Source organism: Electrophorus electricus, chromosome 15 (genome assembly GCF_041902795.1).
Source record: "Electrophorus electricus isolate QZ-2024a chromosome 15, ASM4190279v1, whole genome shotgun sequence".
NCBI lineage: Eukaryota > Metazoa > Chordata > Actinopteri > Gymnotiformes > Gymnotidae > Electrophorus > Electrophorus electricus.
Genome location: NC_137511.1, coordinates 16,780,624 through 16,806,341, shown reverse-complemented (window position 1 = coordinate 16,806,341; position 25,718 = coordinate 16,780,624). Strand labels below are relative to the sequence as shown.

The 25,718-nt window shown below is 39.3% G+C and overlaps 2 protein-coding genes across 6 annotated transcripts; one reads left to right on the top strand and one right to left on the bottom strand.

Moving 5' to 3' along the window:
* Positions 1-261: 261 nt before the first annotated feature.
* pax10 (paired box 10) lies at positions 262-10,563 on the bottom strand. 4 transcript variants are annotated; one of them, XM_081698121.1, is made up of 8 exons: positions 10,340-10,563; positions 9,251-9,467; positions 8,484-8,642; positions 4,979-5,061; positions 4,556-4,712; positions 3,689-3,759; positions 3,082-3,214; positions 262-2,393 (listed from the first exon to the last, which is right to left on the bottom strand). In XM_081698121.1, the coding sequence occupies exons 2-8, from the start codon at positions 9,354-9,356 to the stop codon at positions 2,296-2,298; spliced, it is 807 nt and encodes a 268-aa protein (XP_081554247.1). In that variant the 5' UTR covers positions 9,357-9,467; positions 10,340-10,563; the 3' UTR covers positions 262-2,295. The 4 variants fall into 4 exon arrangements, with proteins under 4 accessions (XP_081554247.1, XP_026888470.2, XP_081554249.1 ...); XM_027032669.3 differs by having other exon boundaries at positions 9,251-9,463; XM_081698123.1 differs by having other exon boundaries at positions 2,263-2,393; positions 3,082-3,210.
* A 4,994-nt stretch (positions 10,564-15,557) lies between these two features.
* zgc:92313 (serine protease 33) lies at positions 15,558-25,565 on the top strand. Of its 2 annotated transcripts, XM_081697395.1 has the most exons (8): positions 15,558-15,814; positions 15,928-15,951; positions 17,395-17,480; positions 18,336-18,408; positions 20,937-21,013; positions 21,359-21,630; positions 24,542-24,702; positions 24,908-25,565. In XM_081697395.1, the coding sequence occupies exons 3-8, from the start codon at positions 17,440-17,442 to the stop codon at positions 25,163-25,165; spliced, it is 882 nt and encodes a 293-aa protein (XP_081553521.1). In that variant the 5' UTR covers positions 15,558-15,814; positions 15,928-15,951; positions 17,395-17,439; the 3' UTR covers positions 25,166-25,565. The 2 variants fall into 2 exon arrangements, with proteins under 2 accessions (XP_081553521.1, XP_026888464.2); XM_027032663.3 differs by lacking the exon at positions 18,336-18,408 and having other exon boundaries at positions 15,560-15,814.
* Positions 25,566-25,718: the final 153 nt, after the last annotated feature.

The window sequence follows — 25,718 nt, the reverse complement described above, 5'->3', positions numbered from 1 at the left end:
TGATTACCTGAATATACTGAAGGACCAGGATATTCCATCAATGGATTTTTGCTTCTCTGATGACATGGGCACGGTGAATGTGTTCCATAGTCAAAGCTAAAGGCTGTCCAATTAAGTATTAACGTGTGTGACCTTTTTTTTTTTTTTGGCCAGGCAGTGTATTAATTGGCTTTTTGCCAGGTTAGCATTTTTCCGTTTACATGTTGCAAAGCACAATCCCAAGCGGAGAGTTTCCACAAAGATTTATTAAAGGGTTCAATGCATACACAAAATGGGTTTACACATTTCTGTTCCACAGACAAAACATTTACATTCATGTCCTCCAACCGCATGTGCACAAGTACCCGCACACACACACACACACACACACACACACACACACACACACACACACACACACACACATATTTCATGACCATATATTAGTATTACACAAATCTCAATCTTGATATTTAAATATATTTGCCCAGAATAGAACAAAACATAATAATAATATGGAATAAGACATATACACTGCAGGTTTTCAGGAGGATCACAGGTGAAAATAAAAGCACCATAATGTGTTATTTTGGAGGGGGAGGTAACATTTAAAACAGCAATGAGTAGCTTTGGATTGTTGGGTGCGTATCAGCCATGCTGGGAATTCATTAGTAAGGATGTATTCATATGAAATATGCTTTTATTAGTTAAACAATAGTGATTGTCATTGGCTCCTTGATAATCAATGATAGTCATTCGCTTATGTGCAAGAACCTGATTGGCTGGCAGCATATAATACAATGTCTTCAGGTTGTTGAAGACAAATGAATCCACACTGGAACACTTGACCCGTTTTGCAGAATTTTTAGCTATCTGACATCAGGAAGAATATGTTAATACATTTGCAGTAAACTAACTACTCTGAGAAGGTGTGATTTTCTGAAGTTCCCCTGCAAAAGCAGGACAAATATCATATGATGTCAACCATAATATAGATTGATGTCACAGATGGCCCATCCTAGCATCCCTGTCTCCATGATTTCCCTGTATCATGCTGTTGTATCATCTTCTCCAATCCTGTTCCAGTCCTTGTTTTGGTTTTTGCTGTTTTCATTAGTTATCACCAGTGCATTGTTAGTCCTCATTACCCTGTGCATGTAAAGCCTGCCTTGTTGACTGTGTTTGCTGGTCATTGTGTTTATCCAAGCCTCTGTATATGACTCGGAGCTTGTTTGTTATCCATGCTGTGTTCGCTATATTTTAGTGTTAATCCTAACATCCGTGTGTTAAAACTAGCCTCTGTGTGTAAAAACCTAGCCAATGTTTGTCATCGTGTGCTTTTGTCTGGTTGTTTATTATATATTCCTGGACTCTACGTGTTAGCTCTATGACACTTGACTGTTCTAACAACTCTGAATATGAATTTTCCCTTAATAAATCTTGCTCTTCTAAGAATGTACGTCCGCCTCGCAATCGTTCCACGTTACAATTGATCACATTTCATTACATACATTCCTGCTTGCCTGTATCTGATAATTTGTGCCAGGGCTAAACTATATGAAATATGACAGAAACAAATCACGATGAAAAAGGGTTTTCACAGTATTAGTGTTCACATGTATACTAAATTAGGGCATTGAATTTCTTTGTCATCACAGTATATAATTATTGTTCAAATCGGTGTTATAATCAGTGTTATATGAAACTGCCCTGCTCTCTGTAAAACTTCTACAGAGAAGTTTGTCAACCGTACTTCTGTAAAGCATTTCAAAGGGCTTCTTAACTTTTGGAGCTCTTCACACAAACTAAACAGATCTTTTGGAAATGACTCTTGCATTCCTCTCTGGCAGTGGGCAACGGCTCGCACTTCCAGTTAGTGATAAATGTACCTGTTAAGTATACATCCCAGAAGGAACTGGCAAAAGTGTGCATATTCATCCTAAATAAAAGTATGCAGGGATTTGGTTGTGCGCTCTTCAATGGCACAATATGCAGAAATAGAACTGGTCCAGTAGTGCACTGTAGTGCAGCTGATGCGAAGCAACATGTTTGTCCATCGTAACACCTGTGTTAATGGCAGCATGCTGGGCAGGGTTAGTCTCAACACCTCCACAGTGTGGATGACTCTCGACTGATGCTATTTGCACCTTGCCCCCTTGTGCACTCTGTGCACTCTGTACTCAGTGAACTCTGTGGTGTTCAACAGACACGCAAATTTCCCCCAACCCCCACACCCCCCTGTTAACATCTGTTCCCAGCTTCGTCACCCCCTCTTCCTCCTCCTCCTCCTCCTCCTCCTCCTCGCATCCTTCTTCCTCATTGCAGTTGGGCCCAGTACTGACCCAGGTTCTGGCCCATGCCTTGTTCGTTCCCTGGGACCTGGACGGGTACTGAGACCACGGGAGAGATCAAACCTGCAGCACAGATGAATGCAGCGCTAATTGCATGGAGAGATGCAGGCTGTGTTTGTTGCTGATTGTGCTGAAAAAAGTCTTTAAGGGAGATAGAAACCCTACACCATCTGCTGTTTGAACTGACAACCTTTGGGATCTCCATTCATTTTGCCAGACATTTTTTAATCATTAAAAATGATATAAAGCTAGAACCTTTGTGAAACTGACATACTGTGACAGTTGAAACACATTATGTATTTATATGATAAAACAGCTGAATCAATGAATGACACTAGCTCAACGTTGCAAAATGTGACATCATGTATGCAATGGCCTTTGTAGTCCATTCTGAGAAAATGCTCATAGAAATTGTTTCTGTATTTTACTGTTAATTGACCAGTTATATAGTGATAAATACAACTGGAAATCTGTGGCAACATGGCACTTTGTGTTGTACAAGCTGTAATGTACCTCACCTCCAACTATTGTTAACACACGTTTTGAATGCAAAAAGCTTGCAGTGATATAATGACTTTGTTTTTTCTAGACCGACAACATGAAAGGCCAGGTAATGAAAGAGAGGGCAATGACACTGCTGCATTTAAAACTTTGCTCGTCCTTTCACCTGCTCAGCTGGAAAATGCTAAACCTAGCCTGCCATGTCTGGTGCCTCCCAACCCCAGGAAAGAGAAAAGGGGTGGGAACTTACCGGTGCTGCTGCTGGCTGTGGGCGGGGCAGGGAGGTGGGGAGAAGGGTATGATGAGGGTTCAAAGGAGTGAGGTGCGGAGGGAGAGGGAGGGAGCATGCATGGATATGATGGGGCAGTCTGAGGAGGGCCTGGCTGAACAAAATAAAAGTCAACTCCGCACAGTAAAACAAATCCACAAACAAGGTGTGCAATCAGGGTTTGGGGAGAGAGAGGTGTAGAGAAAAGAAAATATGTTTCAAAAGTCTATAACACTGGATTTTGACTTCATTTCAGTAATTAGTGATTGTTTTGGGTTAGTTCTGCTCTGACCACAAGAGAGCACTCGAAAGTAACATGGACTTCTAAGTCATGAAGGGACGAAAGAGAAAAAAAAAAAACATTCATGCTTTTTTAACTGCTAAAAGTCACTGACATGAATATTTTTATAATGCTATTTTCCTTCCTCATGAATATTCATTATATAATCACACACAGAATATTTGAAAGATTAATAAATCATAGACTAATAAGTACATATATGTGTGCATAAGATCTTGCTATTCATCTGTAATAACAAGACAGCTTAATGCATTTAATTGATGAAAAATATTATTTTTAATGATATACCTGGACTCCTGAATATACAGACAGGGAACTGTAACTAGGGAGAGTTGTCTCGCTTTGATTGAGAATGGAGCCTAAAGACACACACACACAAACACACACATATGCACATAGATGACAGATTGTTAGAAATAGCTTTACTCAGAAGTATATACTTTATACTTTTGCATAATATTTTACATCAGTGTGTTATTCCTAAATTCCCAGTTGGCTGGCTTTAAAGTTGTAAATCCAAGTAGCAAATAAAGATGCAGACTCAAGAATTAGTTGAAAAGAATAGCTGGTCCCATTCTTTATTGCAAGGGTTAGGGTTAGGGTTAGCATTTGAGGCCTCTGGAGAATGTCTCAGGGGGTAGACAGAAGTTTAATTTTTATACACATCCCTGCCTTTTTTTACATATTGATCTTTGAAGTTTCAATCATTATATCCAAATCATGCATTATTACTATTATGCAATAGTAATACTAGTTAGAGTTTGGTACCATTATATTCAAATGAGGGGCTTCTCTTTTTTTTTTTTTAATATATGATCTCATTTGCCTACCTACTATTTATAAAATTGTTTCTTGTACCACTTGGTACATGTTGCTAATGCAAACCAGAATAATCCGCTTTGCTCCGGCTCAGTGGCCTTCAAGGTCTCTGCATCATGCCACAGAAACATTATAAATTTTCATGCTTTCAAACACACTTTTGCATCACTCTGCACCTGACTGTAGAGACCCTCAAAGGCCATTATACTGAGATCACAGATCACCTTATGAGAATACAGGATATTTGGCTTATTTCTTTAACTTTTCTTTTACTCAGAACATTTTATTACCTCACATGCCAAACATATTGTGATGCAAATATTTTGCCACACTCACCTGGGCTGTTGCCATGATGCTGTTGATAGACTGTTGCGTTAAAGGAGGTGGTCAGCGGAGTGTGTGTTTGGATGCAGGAAGTCCCACCCATGCATTTCCTCTGGTTCCGCAGTTTTTCCTCACGCCTCCATTTGGCTCTTCGGTTTGAAAACCACACCTGTCAATCATTCAGGTTGCAGAGAGCTGCATGGATATGGCAGTGAAAACCGATGAGCTGTCATTTCTGCTTTACTGATTTGTGAGGTAATCACTGCATAGAAGAGAATGGCTATATATACCTCACAGAGCCAGGCTTTAGACTATAGCATGAAGTCAGACTCTTTGAGCCTGACTGGCCTTGAATTAGATTCAACACCAGTGATTTTATGGTGAGGTCAGCCAAGAATTGAATTACTTAAAAGTTATGAGTTTGGAGTTACATACTTGTATCCGTGCCTCTGGCAGGTCGATTTTGTTAGCAAGTCGCTCTCTGGCAAAGACATCAGGGTAATGTGTCCTCTCAAACTCTGCAAGATGAAGCAATGTCAACAAACTTAAGTCTGACAGGACTGTAATCAAATGAATCTGTTGGAATTTCATGTCACAAATGCATGACAGTCACAAGCAGGGCTTGTTTCAAAAGCACCACCATGCATAATGCTCCTCAGCACACGTGTCCTTTATCTGCCATTCTTCCTCAGCGCCCTCGTCAGTGGATTGTTTATAACTTTGCTTTCAGACTTTCTATGTGGAATCATTAATTAGCAGGATTTTGGTCCAGACATAAACTGAGGGGGAGGGTCAACTTGGGGTGTTGGGGATAACTGCTGCACTGGTCCATGATGTAGTCTTTAGGAGCAATGTGTGCGTGCACGTGTGCATATGTGTGTGCATATGTGTGTTGTTTTTGTGTGTGTGTGTGTGTGTGTGTGTGTGTGTGTGTGTGTGTGTGTGTGTGTGTGTGTGTGTGTGTGTGTGTGTGTGTAGGGGTGATGGCAGGATTTAGTAGGGCAGCTGGGAAGATGCACTGTGTGGGTGTAAGAGGTAAAGATGATGATGCCATTTGAAATCAGTTAATGCAATTTAACCCTGAATCACACATAACAGTACAACAATTCAACCCTGTCTGATATTGTTATTTGGAATATCATTAAATTGAATCAACTTGTTGTTTTACTTAGGAACATACTTGTTTATGGATACACATCCAAGGTGAAGCAGCTGTATTATCTATTTTATGTACCCATTTTCTATCCAGTATTGTTAAGTAATAAAAAAAATATTAGCATGGAAATTTTCAACCAAATAAAACAGAACATATGCCACATAACTATACCAAAGATAGATTATGCCTTATTCCTCGGATTTTAAAAAATGGTTTGGTAAGGTTGAACTGTCTCACCTCCTCCCCATAGACAGGACCAGGACCCCTGTGACTCAAGATGCCTAGCAACAACAAAAACCGTAAAATGACACTAGCTCTGGGCTTATCACCCTACCTGGCTATTTGACTTTCTCCTTTTTATGAGGATATCCTAGGTGTCATAAATTCACAGATTGGAATGTAGGAACATTCTACCAGCCTGTTATATTGCTTGAACTATTACTCTAAATTCCACCAGACTTTAATTTTAAATTTTTTTTAAACTTATTTTCCCAAAAGTAACAATTTTACAAAGTAATAACAGTTTAACATGGTGTTCAATGACCTCAAATGGTGTGTTAAGGTCATGTATTGTCTGGTTATCTTAGTGTAATCTTCAAATTCTGTTGTTCTGTTATTTTGGAAAATTTGTCCCGTTTTCTTTCCTTATTTTCTTAATTACTTGGTCATTATTATTTTTTGATTATTCATCACTGCTAACCATTTCTAATGGTGTGTCACGTTTCGCCCTCCCTGACATCGTGGTTCCCACGGCGACACCTCCACATGCGCCTTGTCTTGGTGTTTGGTTTTGGCCTTGGATTCGTTTGCTCCCGCCATGCTTTAGGTTTCCTTGTCAGAGATTGTTTACACCTGCTTATTTCCTTGTCAGTGATTGTTTACACCTGCTTATTGTTGTGCTCTTGTTAGGTTGTATATTTAAGTATGTTTTCCTCCTTTTCTTGTCGGTTATTTTGTTTATGGTTATTTATTTCATGGTTCGTGGGTTCTCCATTGTTCCCATCTGTTTATTATCCTCCATGGTTTCCTAGTGTTTAGTGTGTTCATTCCCTGGATCATGTAATTATTGTCGATATGATTCGTGTTTCATTTTGCCGTCCCCGTGTTATGTTCTTCAGTCCTTGATAAACTACCTCTTGCAACTGCATCCGATCCTCCGTCTCGTTCCGTGTCCGTCCCGTTATGTTGTATTTACTGTAAATCTTATATTAGGCAACTAGACAAAATATATTAGATCTAGTCAAAGTTAGTCTTTGGCTTTCAAAGGAATTAAAGTGACTGTTTAATCGCTTCGCACATTCTACGTGTTTATACTTCACTGTTTGCAAACTTCATTCAAAGACCATGAGTTATGAAATTATATATATATATATATATATATATATATATATATATATATATATATATATATATATATATATATATATATATATATATATATATATATATATATATATATATATATATATATATATATATATATACTTTGTTCATTATGAACCTCCTTAGAATTCCTTAAAATAATTTCTGCCCTAAATTTCTCTACTCGTTAAAACAAAGGACATTAATATGCACATACCCTGAACAGATCTCCTTTGGTGCTTACCTAGTGTAATTAGTTAATTAGTTATTTAGCTGTTTAATGAAACCAAGCCAACAGCCACTCACTAAGCAATTTAAAACAAACCGTGAGTATTCATCATCGGTCATCACAACATCACGAATTCGGTCATCACAACATTTTCATGGCCTACATTTTTGCTTAAGCAAAAATTAAGCATTTTTGAAAAGGCCTACACGCAAATGTATGGAGCTCTCTGACCGAGCCAACTTTGGGAATCAAGTCCAGTGAATCTGGAAGAGTTGGGTCATTTGCTTGTCTACTGGCCCCAATTCTCTTGTGAACCAGCAAGGCAATAAAAAGGGGACCCTCCGTAACTCGAACAATGGATCTGGTTGAACCCGTCGAAGCGTAAGGCCTCCATCTCTCATACATCATCAGTTGTTACCGGGAAAAGTTACTGTAATGTCTATGTATCAGAACTGGATTAGTTATCAAACTAATTTCTCCCGTTTGCTAAGGAGCCTATTCAGTCCTAGTTAGTTCTCATCACAGGTTACTCTAATAATAATCTATTTCCTTTTCCTCCCCTTCTTAATGTTTTAACCATGTTCAATTCATTACGAATCTTGTCTGGTAATTTTGTTTGGTTATGTTTGCTTTGCTATAACTCGAATTTAGGGAATTCGATAGCTCTGGTCATTAATAATATATTCCTCAATTTTTCTTTATGAATTTTTCCTTTATCTTTGACTACTCATTAAACATACCCTCAATAGCAATGATTATGATTCAAGAACGGTCTTTCTAATTTCACGTAGACAAGGAATAATCACGTTGTCGAACATACAACTTTTATGAGTTGATGCTGAATTAACATGAATATTAATTAAAAAATAAATTAAACCAATTATCAATTTAAATTGCCAGTTTATTAAGGTGTTCAACGCTACATCACCTCAAAATGAAAAAAAGATATGCCACCACTTATGATCAAAAATATTTTTAAAATGACAGATTCACCATGTATGAAAAGCCTACATTTGAATGTGTAAAATTATAATAAAGATATCTTGATGATTAATTGGATCATACAGAGTAGTAACATAGAGGAGACCAACTAAATCACTTTAACACTCAGTTAAAGTAATACCAATATTCAATGTAATTCTATGATTCACAAACACAGGACAGATGACCCAAGCAAGCAAAGAGTCTCTTACCTTTTTCGAGAGCTTCAATCTGCTCCTGAGTGAAGCTGGTTCGGTTCCTCTGCAGCTTCCTCTTCAGCTGGAGCCGCAGCTGTGTCTCCTCACCTTCATCTACCTGCACTCTTCCTCCTCCTGCTCCAGTCCCTGTATCCGAGGACACCAGGCAGTCCTCTGAACCCAAGTGCAAAATAAAAGGTGCTCAGTTCTTTTTGCAGTTTAAACCAATGCCATAGTGCTGTAAAGCAAGGATTCTTGGTAGCTCTTTAAGGGTGCAGCAGGAGTTTGAGAGAATGAGGAGTAATTTGATCAGATCAAATTTTTAAACCCAGGGTCCATAAATATGTAGAAGAGGATTTTCTTGATTAATTAATTCATTTCTCATTAATTAATTCATTAATTTACTTATTAATTCATTAATTCATTTACTCATTCATTTTTTAATTAATTTGAAATGACCCTTTTTTTTATTGCAACCACTGATTCTGATGACTTTTTGTTCCCAGTAGGACTATTTTTATTAATGTGTACAAATTGGTAGAATGACATTCTACATCAACATTTCCCCATGATTTAATTTAGTAATGGCCCATACTATACATTCTAATATTGATTAGAAATGAAAATAAATTATTATTTTAAAATATGTTTATAGAAGTATCTATAGAAAATAATGATTACATGTATGAATTAATTTGGGTATTTGCAGAAAGCTTTCACCAGATATCTTTGTGTAACAATTCCACAAATGAGCCTACTGTGCACTGGGTCATAAATGTCACCTGTGCCATGCTGGGTTGGTACGGGGTTCTGCTGATGGTACCAGTCACTGGATGCATTCCAGTTTGAACTGCTCTGCACATTCAGCATGGTTACCTTCTCAAACATTGTATGCCAGCCCCCTTAACCTACAGCAAGGAAGGGGACCCTGTAAGCAGTGTCCACTGACACGTTAACCCCTGAACCTCTGACTCCTGATCTCTGAGTTTCCTTTTCTTCCTGACCAAGAAGAGAATAGTTGAGAGAGAGAAAGAGGGTTAGAATGAAAAAGACAGACAGAAAGAGAGAGGGGGTGGGGGGGAGTGGAGTTTAAGCATGAATTCACACATCTGGCATTAAAGTGAATTAGCATCATTCTGACAGAGATGGAATTTGTTATATGAATAGGGTAGTTCCTCTTGTGTTATACATTTAGTCACCATACAAACAGTACCAATGGGAACTGAACTGCACTAGCAAAAAATATAGATATTGAAGGTAGAATACAAGGTGCGATTTTAGTGCTTCCCACAGCAGACATATTTGCTATTAAATGAAATAAAATCCTCTAAAACATCATTAGTTAATGTGCATTCAGCAAATCTAGAGTGTAAACTTGTATCCATAAAAATATAATTACTGCAAATTTCATTAAAGTAGGGTTAATTTTCCATGGATTTTCTGGGGTTACAAATGCGACAATATGACCTTTATTGTGCAATTGTAAAGTTTCTATAATTCATTGCATTTTTGAATTCTTCAGTTGCTTCAGTTGAAGTAAATTCAGACCATAGTATGCATATTGACAACTGAGACATTACAGTGAAGGCCTGAAAACCTTTTTTTAATAAAATTATGCCAATCATTTAAATACTCATATGTTGCATCAACACAATACACTGGCCACAGAACAATTGCATTTGGTCGTTAAGGTTCTAGAGCCCTTTCTTAGAGTAAAAAGCAATCTCCTCTATGTTCATCTACCTATATGCGACTCTCACATACTTGTCTCGTGAACCTGTCTGTGTCTCTCTATCCTTCATCCCCGGTAATAAGCTCAACAAACTCAACAAACTCTTGAAAATGAAGCTGAGAATAAAAATAAAACTTACCAAATGATGAGTTACGTCAGGTCAGGGAGAGCAGCGGCCAAGTCATACCTCTTTCTGAACCCCTGGATTCAGCATCCACTGCTCACTCTCTTTGTTGACAATGAACTATACGTGATAGTGGGAGAGATAGCAGGGAAAAGAATGGAAGAGAGTTAGATAAGGTGGGAGAGAGAGAGAGAGAGAGAGAGAGAGAGAAAGAGAGAGAGACATGGAAGGGGACTCGAGAGAAATGCATCTGCAGGCACTTCTGTCCTCAGAGAGAGAGAAAGAGAGAGAGAGAAAGAGAGAGAGAGAGGGGTGACATAGTGAGTCAACATCAGTGTCAAGTTTGAACTTAATGCTAGGGAGGGGAGGAGGGGCAGAGAAAGAGGAGCAAGGCACACATGAGAAAATGGAGCTGTGGAGGAGTAAGACATAACAGAGTAGTGGAGGAGCGAGAGATAATGGAGTGGTGGAGGAGTGAGAGAAAACAGAGTGCTGGAGGAGCAAGAGTTAACAGGGTGGTGGAGGAGTGAGATATAATAGAGTATTGTAGGAGTGAGAGATAACGGGGTTGAGGAACGGAAGAGAGTCAACAGCAGACCATGAGGAAATGGATAAATTAATATTAAACTTTCTAAGTAGGCCATCATGTGCAGATTTATAGCAACGTCATGTATGTGTCATGTCTGAACAGTTTTCTGTCTTGACACACATAAAGTCCTTTGTTTTCTTTATATGCACACTGATGACCAACCTCTGAACCTCTTGAAAATGCATTAAAATGAGCACTAATACTAATTTAGTAAAATTAAACAAAATCAAAAGTTACACTATATATATTTTTCTGCACTGACTCTGTACTCACAGGGTTTTAACTAATTGGTAACCCCTAGATTTTTTGTAGCCCAGTAGTAATACCTTAAGAATAAGTTTCTCAAGATGACAAGCAAGCATTTCTGTAAGTAGCTCTGAACAACAGCATCTGCTAAATGCTGTAAATGTAAATATGTACATTTGTGGAAATATTAATAATAATTATAATAATTCTCCATAGATGTCAACCACATTTTGAGGCCTTTAAATCTTTATAACTAAAGTAAGATCAGCTCCTTGCTTGTGGGCAGGGATAAGGATCTACTTTCGTCAAAATGGAAATTCAAGCACCTGATATATTTTGTCTTTGAAAATTTGATTAAACTAAATTTTCATGGTCAGATAAGCAGCATGATCCTGACGAGGAAGGGGCTTTTCACTATATTGTAATGGAAATATGGCAAATTTGATCACAAAGTCCATAGGAACCTTTTAAAAACATGGAATCAACAAGTCTGGGAAAGTCTCAGAGCATTTTTTTTTCTTTTGCTGAGGAAAACAAAAGTGATGGATTGTTCGGAAGCAGTAAAACAAAACTGCTTTGAAACTGAACACCACTTAAACCCCCTGAAATGGTATAGAGAAAGCTAAAGAGTCCACAAGTGCCCTCTCCTACAGTAGTCATCTCCCACTACAGTCTATCTCTCCTACTACAGTAGTCATCTCCCACTACACTCTCCCTCTCCTACTACAGTGGTCATCTGCCACTACACTCTCCCTCTCCTACTACAGTGGTCATCTCCCACTACACTCTCCCTCTCCTACTACAGTGGTCATCTGCCACTACACTCTCCCTCTCCTACTACAGTGGTCATCTCCCACTACACTCTCCCTCTCCTACTACAGTGGCCATCTCCCACTACACTCTCCCTCTCCTACTACAGTGGCCATCTCCCACTACAGTCCCCCTCTCCTACTACAGTGGTCATCTCCCACTACACTCTCCCTCTCCTACTACAGTGGTCATCTCCCACTACACTCTCCCTCTCCTACTACAGTGGCCATCTCCCACTACACTCTCCCTCTCCTACTACAGTGGCCATCTCCCACTACAGTCCCCCTCTCCTACTACAGTGGCCATCTCCCACTACAGTCCCCCTCTCCTACTACAGTGGCCATCTCCCACTACAGTCCCCCTCTCCTACTACAGTGGCCATCTCCCACTACAGTAACCCTCTCCTACTACAGTGGCCATCTCCCACTACACTCTCCCTCTCCTACGACAGTAGCCATCTCCCACTACAGTCCCCCTCTCCTACTACAGTGGCCATCTCCCACTACAGTCTATCTCTCCTACTACAGTGGCCATCTCCCACTACACTCTCCCTCTCCTACTATAGTGGCTCTCTCCCAATACCCTATCACAAAAGATTCAGTGCTTCTGCAGTGTCAAGTGTTAACCAGAGGTGAATAGTAATTTAGGCATGATACTAAGCATAGAAAATATCCTTGTTGGTTTTCTTTAAAGGGGAAAATTTCTGCATCTGCATGAAGCCACATAAGGGTAATATAAGTTTAGGAGTAGATAATAAAACATGTAAATGGAAAGACAGAAGATTGAGAAGAGACATACCCCTCCACTCCTATTCAAAAGGAAAGGAAAGGTGGAAACTGAGGGGGAAGGGGGATGCCATCTTATTTTATTTCCGGTTGGCAAGACTTTGTGCTCCCTATCTCTGTCTAGCCCTTACACACACACACACACACACACACACACACACACACACACACACCACTGTGTTCCACTGTGTGCCTTTCTCATATTTGTCTCGTATTTGGGATCTGCCTTCCTCTGCACAAAATGGGGAAAGATAACAGTGATTCAGGAAAAAAAAAACAAAAACATAATGAAAACCATAACACCAGCAACCGCAACCACAACAACCATACCATAGATAATAATATACAATTCATTATAATTTTAAAAGTGCAAATGCAATAATATTAGAAATATAATAACCTTATGTAGAACCAGAAGCATGGTGTACTTATGTACTCATTAGGATAGTGGAGAACATATTTACATTTTGTCCATGCATTTCTATGCCTTTACTCTGGGATCTGGGCTGATTTACAGATTAAGAAATCGTTATTGTCATTGTACTTGTATAAAACAGAATTTAAACAGCCAGTGGAGGTCATTTTGAGGCAGTCCTGAACCGCCCCCCCCCCACCCGCCAAAAAACCCCAAAACAAAACAGTCTATGTGTACAAACCATAAGGTGTATAGTCGAGAGATGGCTTTGTACCACTACCCTATGTGTTTTTGTGTGCCTGTGTTTTTGTGAGCATGTGTTGCTATACATGTGTGAGTGGTAATGTGTGTGTGTGTGTCTGTGTGTGTGTGAGAGCATTCGTGTGTGTGAATTGGGCTGCATGTGGGTCACTATGCATAAGTGTGTGTTGTGTATCTGCTTGCAAAGCTTCATATAGCTTTAGGGCATGCAATTTTTTTTGGATCTTGTTAGTTCATTCCTGTCATCCTCTCTCTCTCTCACTCCATCCCTCCCTCTCTCATATGTTCGATGCTTCTCTCTCTCTCTCTCTCTCTCTCTCTCTCTCTCTCTCTCTCTCTCTCTCTCTCTCTCACACACACACACACACACACACACTCACTCCATTCCTCTCTTTTTTTAGTGCTTGGAGGGGAGAGGGAGAGGATGGGGAGAAGGGGTGGTCACCATAGCAACTATGCCTTAGCAAATATTCATCAAAACCTTAAAACAAAGAAGAACAGAAAAGCTCAACTTATGTGATGAATTCAACAGCAGGCAGGATTGAGACTGCTTCCATCCACAACCTGCTGAAGCAGGAAATGTGTGCGTGCACACGAGTGCATGTGCATCAGTCGACGAAAGGCTTTTCAACTGCAGTTTGGGCCATCTAATACTTGACATTTCCCTTTTTGTCTGGGGAATCTGGCAACTTTTCATCTTACTCACCACTTTCCTCCACTGCTTTTACTGCTGCTGTTCATTCTTCATCTGTCTCTGTGTGGCTGCCCCACCTTCACTTCTCTCCCAAGAGCGTGCTGCCCCGGGCGACACTGTGGTGTGTCCCCCTCCCTGTCTGCTGTAGCCCTTCCACCCCCCTGTTCCTGTCACTTCCAATTGGGCTGTGAAAGAAGACAGTACCTGGGGCAAAGAGCGAGAGAGAGAGAGAGCGAAAGAGAGCACGCGAGCGAGCAAGCGAGCGAGAGAGAGAGAGAGAGAGAGAGGGAGAGAGAGAGATGAGTAAGAAATCCGGCTAAGTAAACATTACATGAGTATTACATTCATATGATGAGCAAGATCAGTATAGAAATCCCGACTAAAAACAAAACAGGGCAAACAACAGCAAAACAGAAATCAAAAGTGACTCAGACACACAAATCTATTGGGCTGTCTTGTTGGGGTGAAATATGGTGCAAAACAATAACATATTCCAACATGATATGACAAATCTGATTGTCACTATATATATATATATATATATATATATATATATATATATATATATATATAAAACCTGTTTTGTCAAATCAGCATGTGCACATGTGCAGAGGTAGACATACATGCCATGAGGGATGTCTATAGTTGTGCAGGATATGGGTCAAAGCGGACTGACTGTAGCACTTCACTGTGTGCAGGCCACATTGCCAAGGAGACTCAAATATTTAGAGGGCTCAGATATATTGAGGCATAGAAAGTTGGGCCTGTAAGTTTTGATACCCAATACTCTCCAGACACCCTCCCACACAAACCACACAAACAGGAATGCTTGGCTAGCTGCACAACTGGTTAGTCCAGATTTGGGGAAAAAAACCCCAAACTAATTCTGCACGTGGTAGTCATGGGTTCCACCCACAGGTGAACATTCAAGTAAGGTTACTCCACAGCTAAGTGTTATTAATTCAGAACTCCCAAAATACAGACCATTGTTTTATTGCCACACTTCAACATTATTAACACTGGCAATAGGTGTTCATGGCATTCTATACGCAAAAACAGAGCTGACTCCGAAAAAAATAGCAATGGAGCTATCTCGGGCTTTGTGAAGAAGCAGCCTACTTAGGCTTAAGGTTTTATGCTGTCTTAGAGCGAGTCCGATTTAAAGTATTGCGTTAACTGTGTGTGTGTGTGTGTGTGTGGGTGTTGGGGGGGGGGGGGGGGGTGTACGAGATCAAATAAGAGGCCAAGGAAACATACACAGGAATATAGACAAGGAAATATAGACAGGTCTAAACGGTTTCAACCGTCCGATGCTTTACTTCATCCAGTTCCGACTTCCGCCGCGAGCACGTTTCCTAAAAGGTGAGGCACAAGGGCGGAGCTCACACAGCTCCTCTAAATAGGGAACAGGAGGGACTATGATTGGGTAAGGCGCTACAGGTAACCTTTCCTTTTTTTATCCGAAACTCGTTTCGCTGTTCCACATCTTGCTCCAAACCGAAACTTGGATTATTCAACATTTATTTAGTCTGTCATTCGACTAATTTACGAATCCTGCTGTGTGTTCTGATTTGTTTTCTTGTTTACGGAGCGTCTAACTCGATAAGGTTTTAGCTTGTTATGCGAGGAGGTTGTTTATTTCGACTCGTAATGCAATATTCTTGTTGGACAACTTTCTTGGTATTAGTGGGTGAGTATTTGTCGGTATGTTTAACGTGATCTTTGGAGTTTAAAACAGAGTGAATTCACAAACTGTTGCTTTATTTCGCTCAATAATCATATTCTCTCATTTCCCATTCTAAGGTGTTTGGTCAAGTGAGGCACAAGGTAAGTTAATGATTTATGACTGTGTTTATTGGTTAGTTAGAGAATGCTTGAAAACCCTCGAGTATTTACCAAAATGCTTGGCTCTGTGTGTTTCCTTATTGTGTGTTTACCACCTTTTTCATTATACCAACAATCACGTATTACTATAATTGTTATATATGGAATTGATTATTTACGAAAAGTACCTTAGCTAGGTCACATTAAAAAGAAACAAGACAAAATATAATATTAATTTAACAATCAAAATCACAGGATGCAGTCATGCTTAATGCTTAATGTATTTTTTAATAATGCATACAAATGTAAGTAGACTACACAAACTGAAAGATAACAAATAACTTTTTATTCTGAACAATACAACAGGCAACTAGCCAGATCTTCTTTTTTTTTTTTTTTTTTTTTACTTTGGTAACCACATTAGTTATTACTTATTTATTTTCTTATTGACACTGGTTTTCTTAAGAAAGGTGGGGCCTATGTGAAGGCCAGCAAAGGAGAAAACTTTGTACTTGCATGCCAGCCTTTGGAACTGTAGCAACATGGGCTTTCAAACAATACTCCCTGTCCTCTGTCTGGCAGAATGCCTGTATGGACACCTATTTATCATCCTTCTGGTATTGTTTGCCGAACTGGCCAATCGGTGAAGTGGTAGTTGTTTTCCCTTATCAGTATTATTTTAGTGTGTCACTGGGTCACATGCATGTCAAAGCAAATACTTTGTATTTCATTGGTTTAACAGATTGCTTCGTACCTCACCTACCGGCTAACTGCAAAAAAGTTAGGTAGTATGTTTGCAACTGTGTGAAAATACCACAAAATATCAGTTCTTAGTGTTCAGCACATCCTTTTTTTTATTTATTTATTTTTTTTTAGTAGAGTAGGAAAGGTGAATCTCATGCCTTCTTTACACTATGTATGGTTTAAATACAGCAAATAGGTGCCAAGTTTGGTGAGTAAATCATTCGTTTATATTACAGATCTCTAAATCAAATTGGTCATCTCTATTAGCTAGCTAGTTAGGTTATGGTTTTAATTTTGTGTTTGTCATATCCTCATGCTCTGTATGTCCTCCTATTAGTGGGTGTGATGCCCTCCATTTAGGGTTATTTCCACTGTACTTCTTTAAGGTTGTTGCTCTTTGTTGCATTGATTCAGAAATTCTTGTATAGGACTTTAGATCCACACACAGACAGTACACTAGTCTGTATAACAAAACAAACTGTAACTAACATGATCAGTGATATTTTGTACATATTCATATTAAGTGAATATGTAGTTTTAAGTGATTTGTCATTCATTTCGTTCATTTAAAGAATTTAGCTTTTTCTTGTTAAGGTATTGGTATTAAGTCAAGAACAAGAAACACCTTTGGGGAGTGTTATGGCCTTTAAACATATTTGTAGAAAGTGCAAAAGTGTCATGCTTCAACCCTCATTTTTTCAGAATGCGGTCGGCCACCTCTGCAGTCCAGGATAGTGGGTGGGTTTGATGCATCTGAAGGTCACTGGCCATGGCAGGTGGATATTCAGGTATGTGGGTGACAGTGCTCAGTCATAAATGTACATTCCTTATAGAGCACTGGATAAGACTCGAGGGTGAGCTGATTTTTTTTTTTTTATGTGCAAAGCCCTTGCAATCACTGGGCCTGCTTATCTATGTGGCAGCAAAATTTAAGTCCGGGTCCTCTTAATGATGACACAGTACCTCAGTTTCTGTTAACTTTGCCACCTTTGTTCTTTGACAATAATCTGAAAATGTCAATTGATCCAATTATGCCATAACACCACCCTTTTTGTTTTTCTGCTGTTGTAATGTGATCAGCTTTAGCCTTATGGCATGATCAGACTTTCAGATACCTACCTGTGGGGTGTGGCACACTCAAGTTTCCACAGCCTTCAGGTTTTAAAACTCTAATGTATTTCTACTTGTGGATTCCACCATAGCCGGCAGATATGCTCAAGGGACATGGAGGAAGTTGTGCTAGTAGATTTTCTTGTTTCACTAAAATAGACCACCATATTGCCTACAAACTGTTGTTTTAATTTTAAAGCACTTATGCTGAGTCTATTGTTGAGCACAGAACAGAAGTTACATATGTTTAATCACTAAAAGTAGGTATTGAATGTGCTCTTTCATCAACATCCACAGAACATAAACTAGATATTTTCAATATGTATACATAAATACACCTTATTTACACTGTTTACCTTATTTCCATTATTTAAAATGTAATGTAATATTTAATATTTTTTTATAAAGTATGCTGTTCAGAGCATTTGCATGGAGCCAGTATAATACATGTTGTGAGCAGATAGCTATGAAGAAGTTCTAATGCAGTAGTTAAACAAATAAATGCAGCTTTTTTTTTTTTTCTAAACCTTCAGGCTCAAGCCTGAAGACTATATGGAATTATCCCTGGTGTTGGTGTATAAGCTGTCTACCTTGCACAGAGGAGATGTATGAAGTTTGTTCACACTTCTAAATGCTTCAATTTAGATTGGATAGTTTGAATAGGGAATGAATATGTGACTATATAAGACAATGGCACCTGCTGGGTTAATAGTGGTCCAACAAAAAATCCAGCCAACAGTGGTCCTGTGTTTGAAGCCCAACTAAATGAAATTATGTTTGGCAAAATTTTTGTTATAGTTCCCAACAGCTAAAGTTTCTAGAAAGCTTGGCTTTTGATGCTTTTTTTTTTTTTTTTTTTTTACACCTAGCCCTAATGTGTTTTGGTGAATGGATCATGATTTGGTTTTGCTTCACTGCATCAGAGGTCAGGTGTAAATGCAATGTGATCAGATAACCCAAGTAACATTCACAGTGTGATCAGGGATAGATTTTAATCACATTCAGCAGAAATGTAAATGTATGCGATTTCTTTATCCATATACAGTGGAAGTATACCTATTACTATCTTATTTGTTGTGTCCAAATAGTCCATTTATCAAGTGGTTATGTACAGAAGTGGTAATAACAGCAGCTGAAAGACTTCTCCCTTGCCACTGTTGAGTATATTGACAACTGTCTTAGGTGTTGTTTTCCAGTATTTGACAGCATGCAATATACTGATGCAGAGACAATGTAAATGGCCTATGCTATTGTAGTGGTATGTATTTTGGATCTCTTTCAGGTCACACTAGAAAAAGAGCCAAAATACACTGGAGACACATTTTAATACATGGTGTACATGTAATCTTGCTAAAGAAAATCTGGATACTACCCAGATACTAAATGTTTGTTAATGCAGGGTGCAAGATTTTCTGTTTGTGGACATGGTAATTATTCATCACTGGTGACAAGACATTATTATATTTATTATTCATATCTGCAGGTGCAGATGCTCTTTCTGCGAGCGACTTACAGTTTTCAATCATGTTACAGTGGTAGGCAACTGTAGTGTTGGGAGTCATGCCCAAGGACTCTTATTGGCAAAGCAGAGTGCTTCAACCCTGGTCCCCCATAGGAGACACAGCGTTGTTACCCGCTACGCTATACCAACCATATATTTAACAGTCCATATCATGTAGCTCCACTCAGGAGCATCTTCTTTGGTTTGTGTACTGCATGCCAAACTTTTCGGTGAACTACTTTCTCTTGCCCCAGGGGTAGTTTGCTCTACCCCCACCATTATGCACATTGTGTTATCTCAGCGATAATCATGGTCACACCACAAGGGTCACGTTGATGCCTGCCCCAGAATCAGCGATCAGTTGTTATTAGGGATTGTATATCAAATTCCTGTATACCATGTGCGAGTTAATATGGCTAATGTACCTATTGGTCATGGTTTATATTGGGAGATGCTTTTAGAAATAGTGTTTACCATTTATGTTCAGTTCTAGGCAAACTCTCTTTACACAACATCATTTGGTAAAGTTGTAACTCAAGAAGTTCTGTGCCGAGCAGAGTTAGAGCTGCAGTTAGATCAACTTAGAGTGGCGTTATCGCTAGAGGCACTTTAGTATGGGGTTTCCCTGTCGGTGGGTGGGGAGGATACATGTAGTGTTTGGCTTGCTGCATCTGTTATTTAGTATATCCTTTGTAGAGTCTCATCAAAGTATCTAATTGCGATATGTAAATAATTGGCTTGCGCATTGCAATTTAAGGTAACACAGGTGGGTTCAAAGAGTGTTGTTAAGTCTTATATAAACACTAACAGATTTAGATGACTCCTATGCCTTTGAATCATTCTCTGACACTTGTAGTATTTAATATTTGACAGCCTTCCAAATTTAGAATTTAGGTACAAGTTGGTGTTAGACCTTGACTAAAGAACAAACACTATGCACTCAGTCATCACTGCCAAAACATTGGATGTGCAATATTCTGTAATTAAATTTCAGTAGGAAGTCTAAGAGAACGTGTCTAGCTTTTTGCTAATTGGTGGATATTATGAACCAGTTTAGATACATTCAATACATGTGCTGTTATACAAAGCTCATAAATACTAAGATGCTTTGAGGGAAAAAAGATGATTTTTACTTAATGTTTGAAATACTTCAAATAGTCCATTATTTCTTTACAGAAATTTGTTTTTCTGTTTATTATGCTGATTATCCAAGCTATATTAAACATCTGTATTAAGATGCCATATATGCTCTTTAGAAGTCCTTGTCATGTGAATATTTCCAAAATTAACTAACAGATGATTCACCACCTTTGTGCCAGAAGCTATCTGACTAATAAACAGAAACTAAAACTTTGAAGTCGGGAAAGAAGAACGTTGCTGTGGTTCTAAATGAAGTGCCTCATGGCAATGTTGGCTTTTTCACTGTATCATCTCTCACTAGTCACGCCTTCTTTCCTTTTTGCACTTTTTGCACTTGGCTAAGCGTTGTCGTTACTGAATCTTGATTGGAAATGGCTTCCTAAGCATTTTATACCTGAGTTTCTTTCAGTGTATAAAGTTAATTGACAATTGGTAACCCTTACATCGAACATACTTTTGTTAATAAACTTCTTGGTTGTGCTCCTCACTACAGACTTCTCAAGGACATGTTTGTGGAGGAACACTCATCTCTGTGGACTGGGTGCTGTCTGCAGCCCACTGTTTCCCAAAGTGAGTTTGAATATTTTCCTGTTCTGGAGATGTTGCTGTACTGCAGAAATGGGAACAAATAAATTTTTTTTTGCACTGTGTCGTTCTGCATGCATATGGTACCTTGCAGCCACTCACATCTGACTCCTAGTATTTGTCGTCAGTGGCTCGGTTTGATTTGCATGCTTAAGGTAATACCTCACCCAGCAAGGAAAACTTTGCAGATAAGGGACATCAGTCCATAGCAGTCAAGTACCCCTATGCTACATGAAGTTGCCTACTGGCTCTTTGCCAGCAGTGATGGGATGCTTTTTCTGGTGAGACCTTCCTTCATAGTTTGCCCCTTTTATCCCTCCACCCTTCCAGTCCGTCCGACACCTCTGCATACATTATCTACGTGGGGAGGCTAAGTCTGAATGGCTGGAACCCGTATGAGATGTCAAGGCGCATCACTAAGGTGATAGTGCCTTATGGGTACACAGACCCACAGTTGGGACAGGACATCGCCCTCGTGCAGCTGTCCTCCTCGGTCACCTGGTCTGACCACATCCAGCCCATCTGCCTTCCCAACTCGGACATGGTGTTCCCGCCTGGTACAGAGTGCACTATCACTGGTTGGGGTGACATCCGAGATGGGGGTGAGTGTAAAGGAGGAGGAGGAGGATGATGATGATGATGATGATAATAATAATAATAAACACTATATAATGCTTAAATACAATTTACAAGGTGCTTTACATAAACGATAAATAAAAGAAAGGTGCAAGTTAAAAGAAGTGCTATCACAGGGGACATAATGTAAGAGTACAGCAAATACAAAAGAGCATGACAGTAAAATTTAGAGATGAAATGGTATGAAAATTTAATGTCATGATTATAGGGTCCAAAATGTTCACGGTTTTAAGCATTATTGCAGTATTGTAAAACATTTGCTGAAAATGCTCAAAAAGAATTTTATTTATTTATTTAACTCAGTCTTAAGAAGACAGTGATGGTAATTGCAATGAACCCAACAACCGACATTAATATAGAGGAGTATAGTGTTTCTTACGCTGGAACTATTATAGAACCAATTGGACAACTGTTGGATTTTAATGCATTGGTTGGGTGACTAAACTTCTGTAATGTGTCATCATGTGAAAGGGGTAAATAAAAGTGTGCAGACACACAACAATGCTGACTAGACAGAGGTCAAAGCTGCTGCTGCTACTCTTGATGTTGTTTGGCATATTACTATTATTGTCCCTAAATTTCACATCTAAAGGAGATAGGCTAGCCCACATCTGTCCATTGAAATCAATTAATATACAGTAGTCTACTAGGTCCTTTATAGACGTTAGTTTCTCAGGCTATAAACACACTCAAAGTATGAATACATTTATAAATGCAAAAGTTAAGATACCTGGTATAACATTCCCATGCATGGCTCCAGTTGCTTAAAAGAGCTTGTAAGAGCTTGAGTGTGGAGCCAAGGAAGTATTATTCATTGCAAATCAAGCATAAAGGGAAGAGTCAAGTCTGTTTTATATGTTGTTTTTTAAAAGCATTGTTATAATGGGCTAATGTTGGGTTGTTTCAGAAAGCAATGTTAATGATGATTTAAATACATTATGTGGTTAAAGTACTGGGACACCTACATATCACACCTACAGGAGCTTCTATGACATCCCGGCATAATTCCATAGGCATTATTGTGGAGTTGGTTCCCCCTTTGCAGCTATAAACCTTTCCACTGTTCTGGGAAAGCTTTCTAAAAGACTAGATTATGTCTGTGGGAATTTTTTCCCATTCATCCAGAAGAGCATTTGTTAGGTCAGACACTAATGTTGGACAAGAGGTCCAGGCTTGCAATCTCTGTTCTAGTTTATCCCATAGGTGTTTGGGGTTGAGGTCAGGGCTCTGTGCAGACCAGTCAAGTTCCTCTGCCTTTATGGACCTTACTTTGTGCACTGGGGCACAGTCATGCTGGAACATATAAGTACTTTCCCAAAACTGTTCCCACATATTCGGAAGCATACAATTGTCCAAAATGTCTTGGGATACTGAAGAATTAACACTTCCCTTCACTGGAACTAAGGGGTCTAGGCCAACCCCTAAAAAAACAACCCATAGCATTGTTACTCCTGCACCAAACTTACAATGCAGTCAGTCAGTTGGCACAATGCAGGCAGGCAGGTAGGTAATGTTCTCCTGGCATTTGCCAAACCCAGACTCATCCATTAGACTACCAGGGAGAGAAGCATGATATGTCAGTCCACCAAACACATTTCCACTGTTCCAGGGTCCAGTGGCTGTGTGCTTTACAACACTCCATCAGACGCTTGCAGCTGCTTAGCCATGGAAACCCATACCATGAAGCGCCCAGCACACGGTTTTTTGTGCTGATGTTAGTGCCATAGGTTTGGAACTCTGCAGTTATTGAGTTAGAAGAGAACTGGCAATTTTACACACTATGCGCCTCAGCACTAGACTACCCATTCTTAGACTAATATTTGTAAAGGCAGACTGTATGGCTAGGTGCTTGATTTTATATACCTGTAGCAATGGAACTGAATGAAGCACCAAAAGTCAGTGATTGAGGTGTCCCAATACTTTTGTCCATATAGTGTAGCAGTGTATTCCAGGGTTCAGTCCCACTAACAGCAAAGTAGCTAACTGACTCAACACTTCACAAGAGATCAGCTATTTACTATTTAAATGGTAATATTGTCTGAAATTATACCATGAAACCAGTAACCATTTCATCCCTAGTAACATGCAGTAAGAGCAATGTAATTAAAGGCCTTAAAGAAAAAAAGGTCTACAATTTATTTGTGAATGTCATTTGTTAAAATCATTGAGAGCCCTCAGGTCATCTGGAAGAGAATTCCAGAGTTTGGGGCCATGGCAGCAATATGCAGCAATATCTTTAGTCAGCTGGTGGGCTGACCTGAGGCCTTCAGCTAATCTGAAAGCCCTCAAGGGTGCATACCTAGTAATAATACTGCTGAGGTAAAGACTGGCAAGACCATGTAAATGCTTAAAGGTCAGCAGAAGGATTTTAATGTCTGTTCTGAATGACGCATGGAAGGAAGGGCAACTCTTTAAAAATTGGTGTAATATGATATCTAATTTAGCCTGAATCAGAGTGCTAGGTGCATGAGCCTGATAACTGTAGTATTATTAATGGTAGTAATTATATTCAACAATGGTGAAGACAGTGTGGCATAGCTTGAAATTTGCCTTGGGAAGAGACTTTAAAAAAAAATCATTCTGTCATCATTTTATCAAATGTGCAGTTTGCTTATAAAGCACATCTCTATAAACATAACACATGACATTTCTGGGTGAATGTGCATTAAATAGACCATGAGCAGTGGGAAGTTTTATATTTTTAGGATATGAAGTAGCCTACTTGTGCTAGGCCCGAAGACTCTCTTTAGCCTTTAAATAAAGTGTAGAGTAATGGGTATAACAAGCCGTAAGAGATACAGATCATAGAGCTGCACTGGTACTGGAGAAATGCAACTTGGCTTCCTCAAACATCACAATTCTACTCTCTCTGCCTAGTCTCTCTGCAGGGGACGGGGACACTGCAGCAGGTGCAAGTGCCAATCATTGGTCAATCAGACTGCCAGGAAATGTTTCAGATCGGGGCCACAGAGGAAGTTAATATTCGCTATGATATGCTCTGTGCTGGCTACCAGCAGGGTGGCAAAGACTCCTGCCAGGTAAGTGGATATGCCTCTGTAATTGTACGTCTGTTTCACATTGCCACTAATGAGACCTGAAGGAAGTTTATGACCTCCTTTTGAGGTCTTCATAAAGAATTATATATTTATTTGCATGTTCACCTTGATTGAGTGCCCTGTTTTATCTAGTATACAGTATATGCACTTCTGTAACAGTCTGGCTCTTCCCAACTTGTTTTTTTAGGGGGATTCAGGGGGCCCTCTGGTGTGCCAGACTTCTAATGGCACTTGGGTACAGGCTGGAATTGTAAGTTTTGGTCTGGGTTGTGCTGTGGCCAACCGGCCAGGAGTCTATGCCAGGGTGTCGTCCTTTTCCAGCTTTGTCACCACGAACGTAAGGGAACTGCAACTCTATGGTGGAGCACGTCAGAACTGGGCTGGCTGGGCTGCAATTGTGACCAGGACTTTATTTGCACTGACATTGGCGCAGTTACTGAGATGAATTTTCCTTATGAAGTACCAAAAGAATGAAAATTAAATGAGAAATCAGAAACGAGAGACAAAGAGGCCATATTGTGTACATAAAACACAGTTCTCATTTTTTCCATTTCCCTTTGCTGGGCAGAACTCTCGAAAGCAGAACCTCCTCTAGCCTAACAGCCATTAGAGAAGCCATCATTTTAGTTCCAACTGACATTCAGTTTTAACATTGAAACTGTGAGCATGAAAATGTCGTTCAAGAAATCAGAAAACCCAACATATGACTGTCAGATTTACATTTAAGTAATTTAACAGTTTTAGCATAGATTTAACAAAATATTTCTTAGAGAAATAAATAGCTATGTTTTTAATGAACTGGCCTGTGATGATTTGATGTAAATAAACAATAGTTTTAAAATTGATGCCTTGTTCTGTAAACTATGTTGTGGGTGTTTCATTCAAATCAGTACTTGGGTGTTCTCTACCATCTTGCATATCATGCTAAATCTTTAGTCATTAGATGATATTTACGTCTTGTTTTGCTCAACGGAAAGTCATGTTTTAAAGTGTAAAAT

What these genes read in the sequence shown, in the direction of transcription:
- pax10 (XM_081698121.1), bottom strand. Translation starts at nt 9,356, where the DNA reads ATGTTTGAGAAGGTAACCATGCTGAATGTGCAGAGCAGTTCAAACTGG. An exon ending in ACCAACCCAGCATGGCACAG is followed by an intron (nt 8,643 to 9,250) that starts GTGACATTTATG and finishes ACTTGGGTTCAG; the next exon opens with AGGACTGCCTGGTGTCCTCG. An exon ending in TGCCAGAGGCACGGATACAA is followed by an intron (nt 4,713 to 4,978) that starts GTATGTAACTCC and finishes AATGATTGACAG; the next exon opens with GTGTGGTTTTCAAACCGAAG.
- zgc:92313 (XM_027032663.3), top strand. Translation starts at nt 15,745, where the DNA reads ATGCGAGGAGGTTGTTTATTTCGACTCGTAATGCAATATTCTTGTTGG. An exon ending in GCAGCCCACTGTTTCCCAAA is followed by an intron (nt 21,014 to 21,358) that starts GTGAGTTTGAAT and finishes CCACCCTTCCAG; the next exon opens with TCCGTCCGACACCTCTGCAT. An exon ending in GTGGCAAAGACTCCTGCCAG is followed by an intron (nt 24,703 to 24,907) that starts GTAAGTGGATAT and finishes TTGTTTTTTTAG; the next exon opens with GGGGATTCAGGGGGCCCTCT.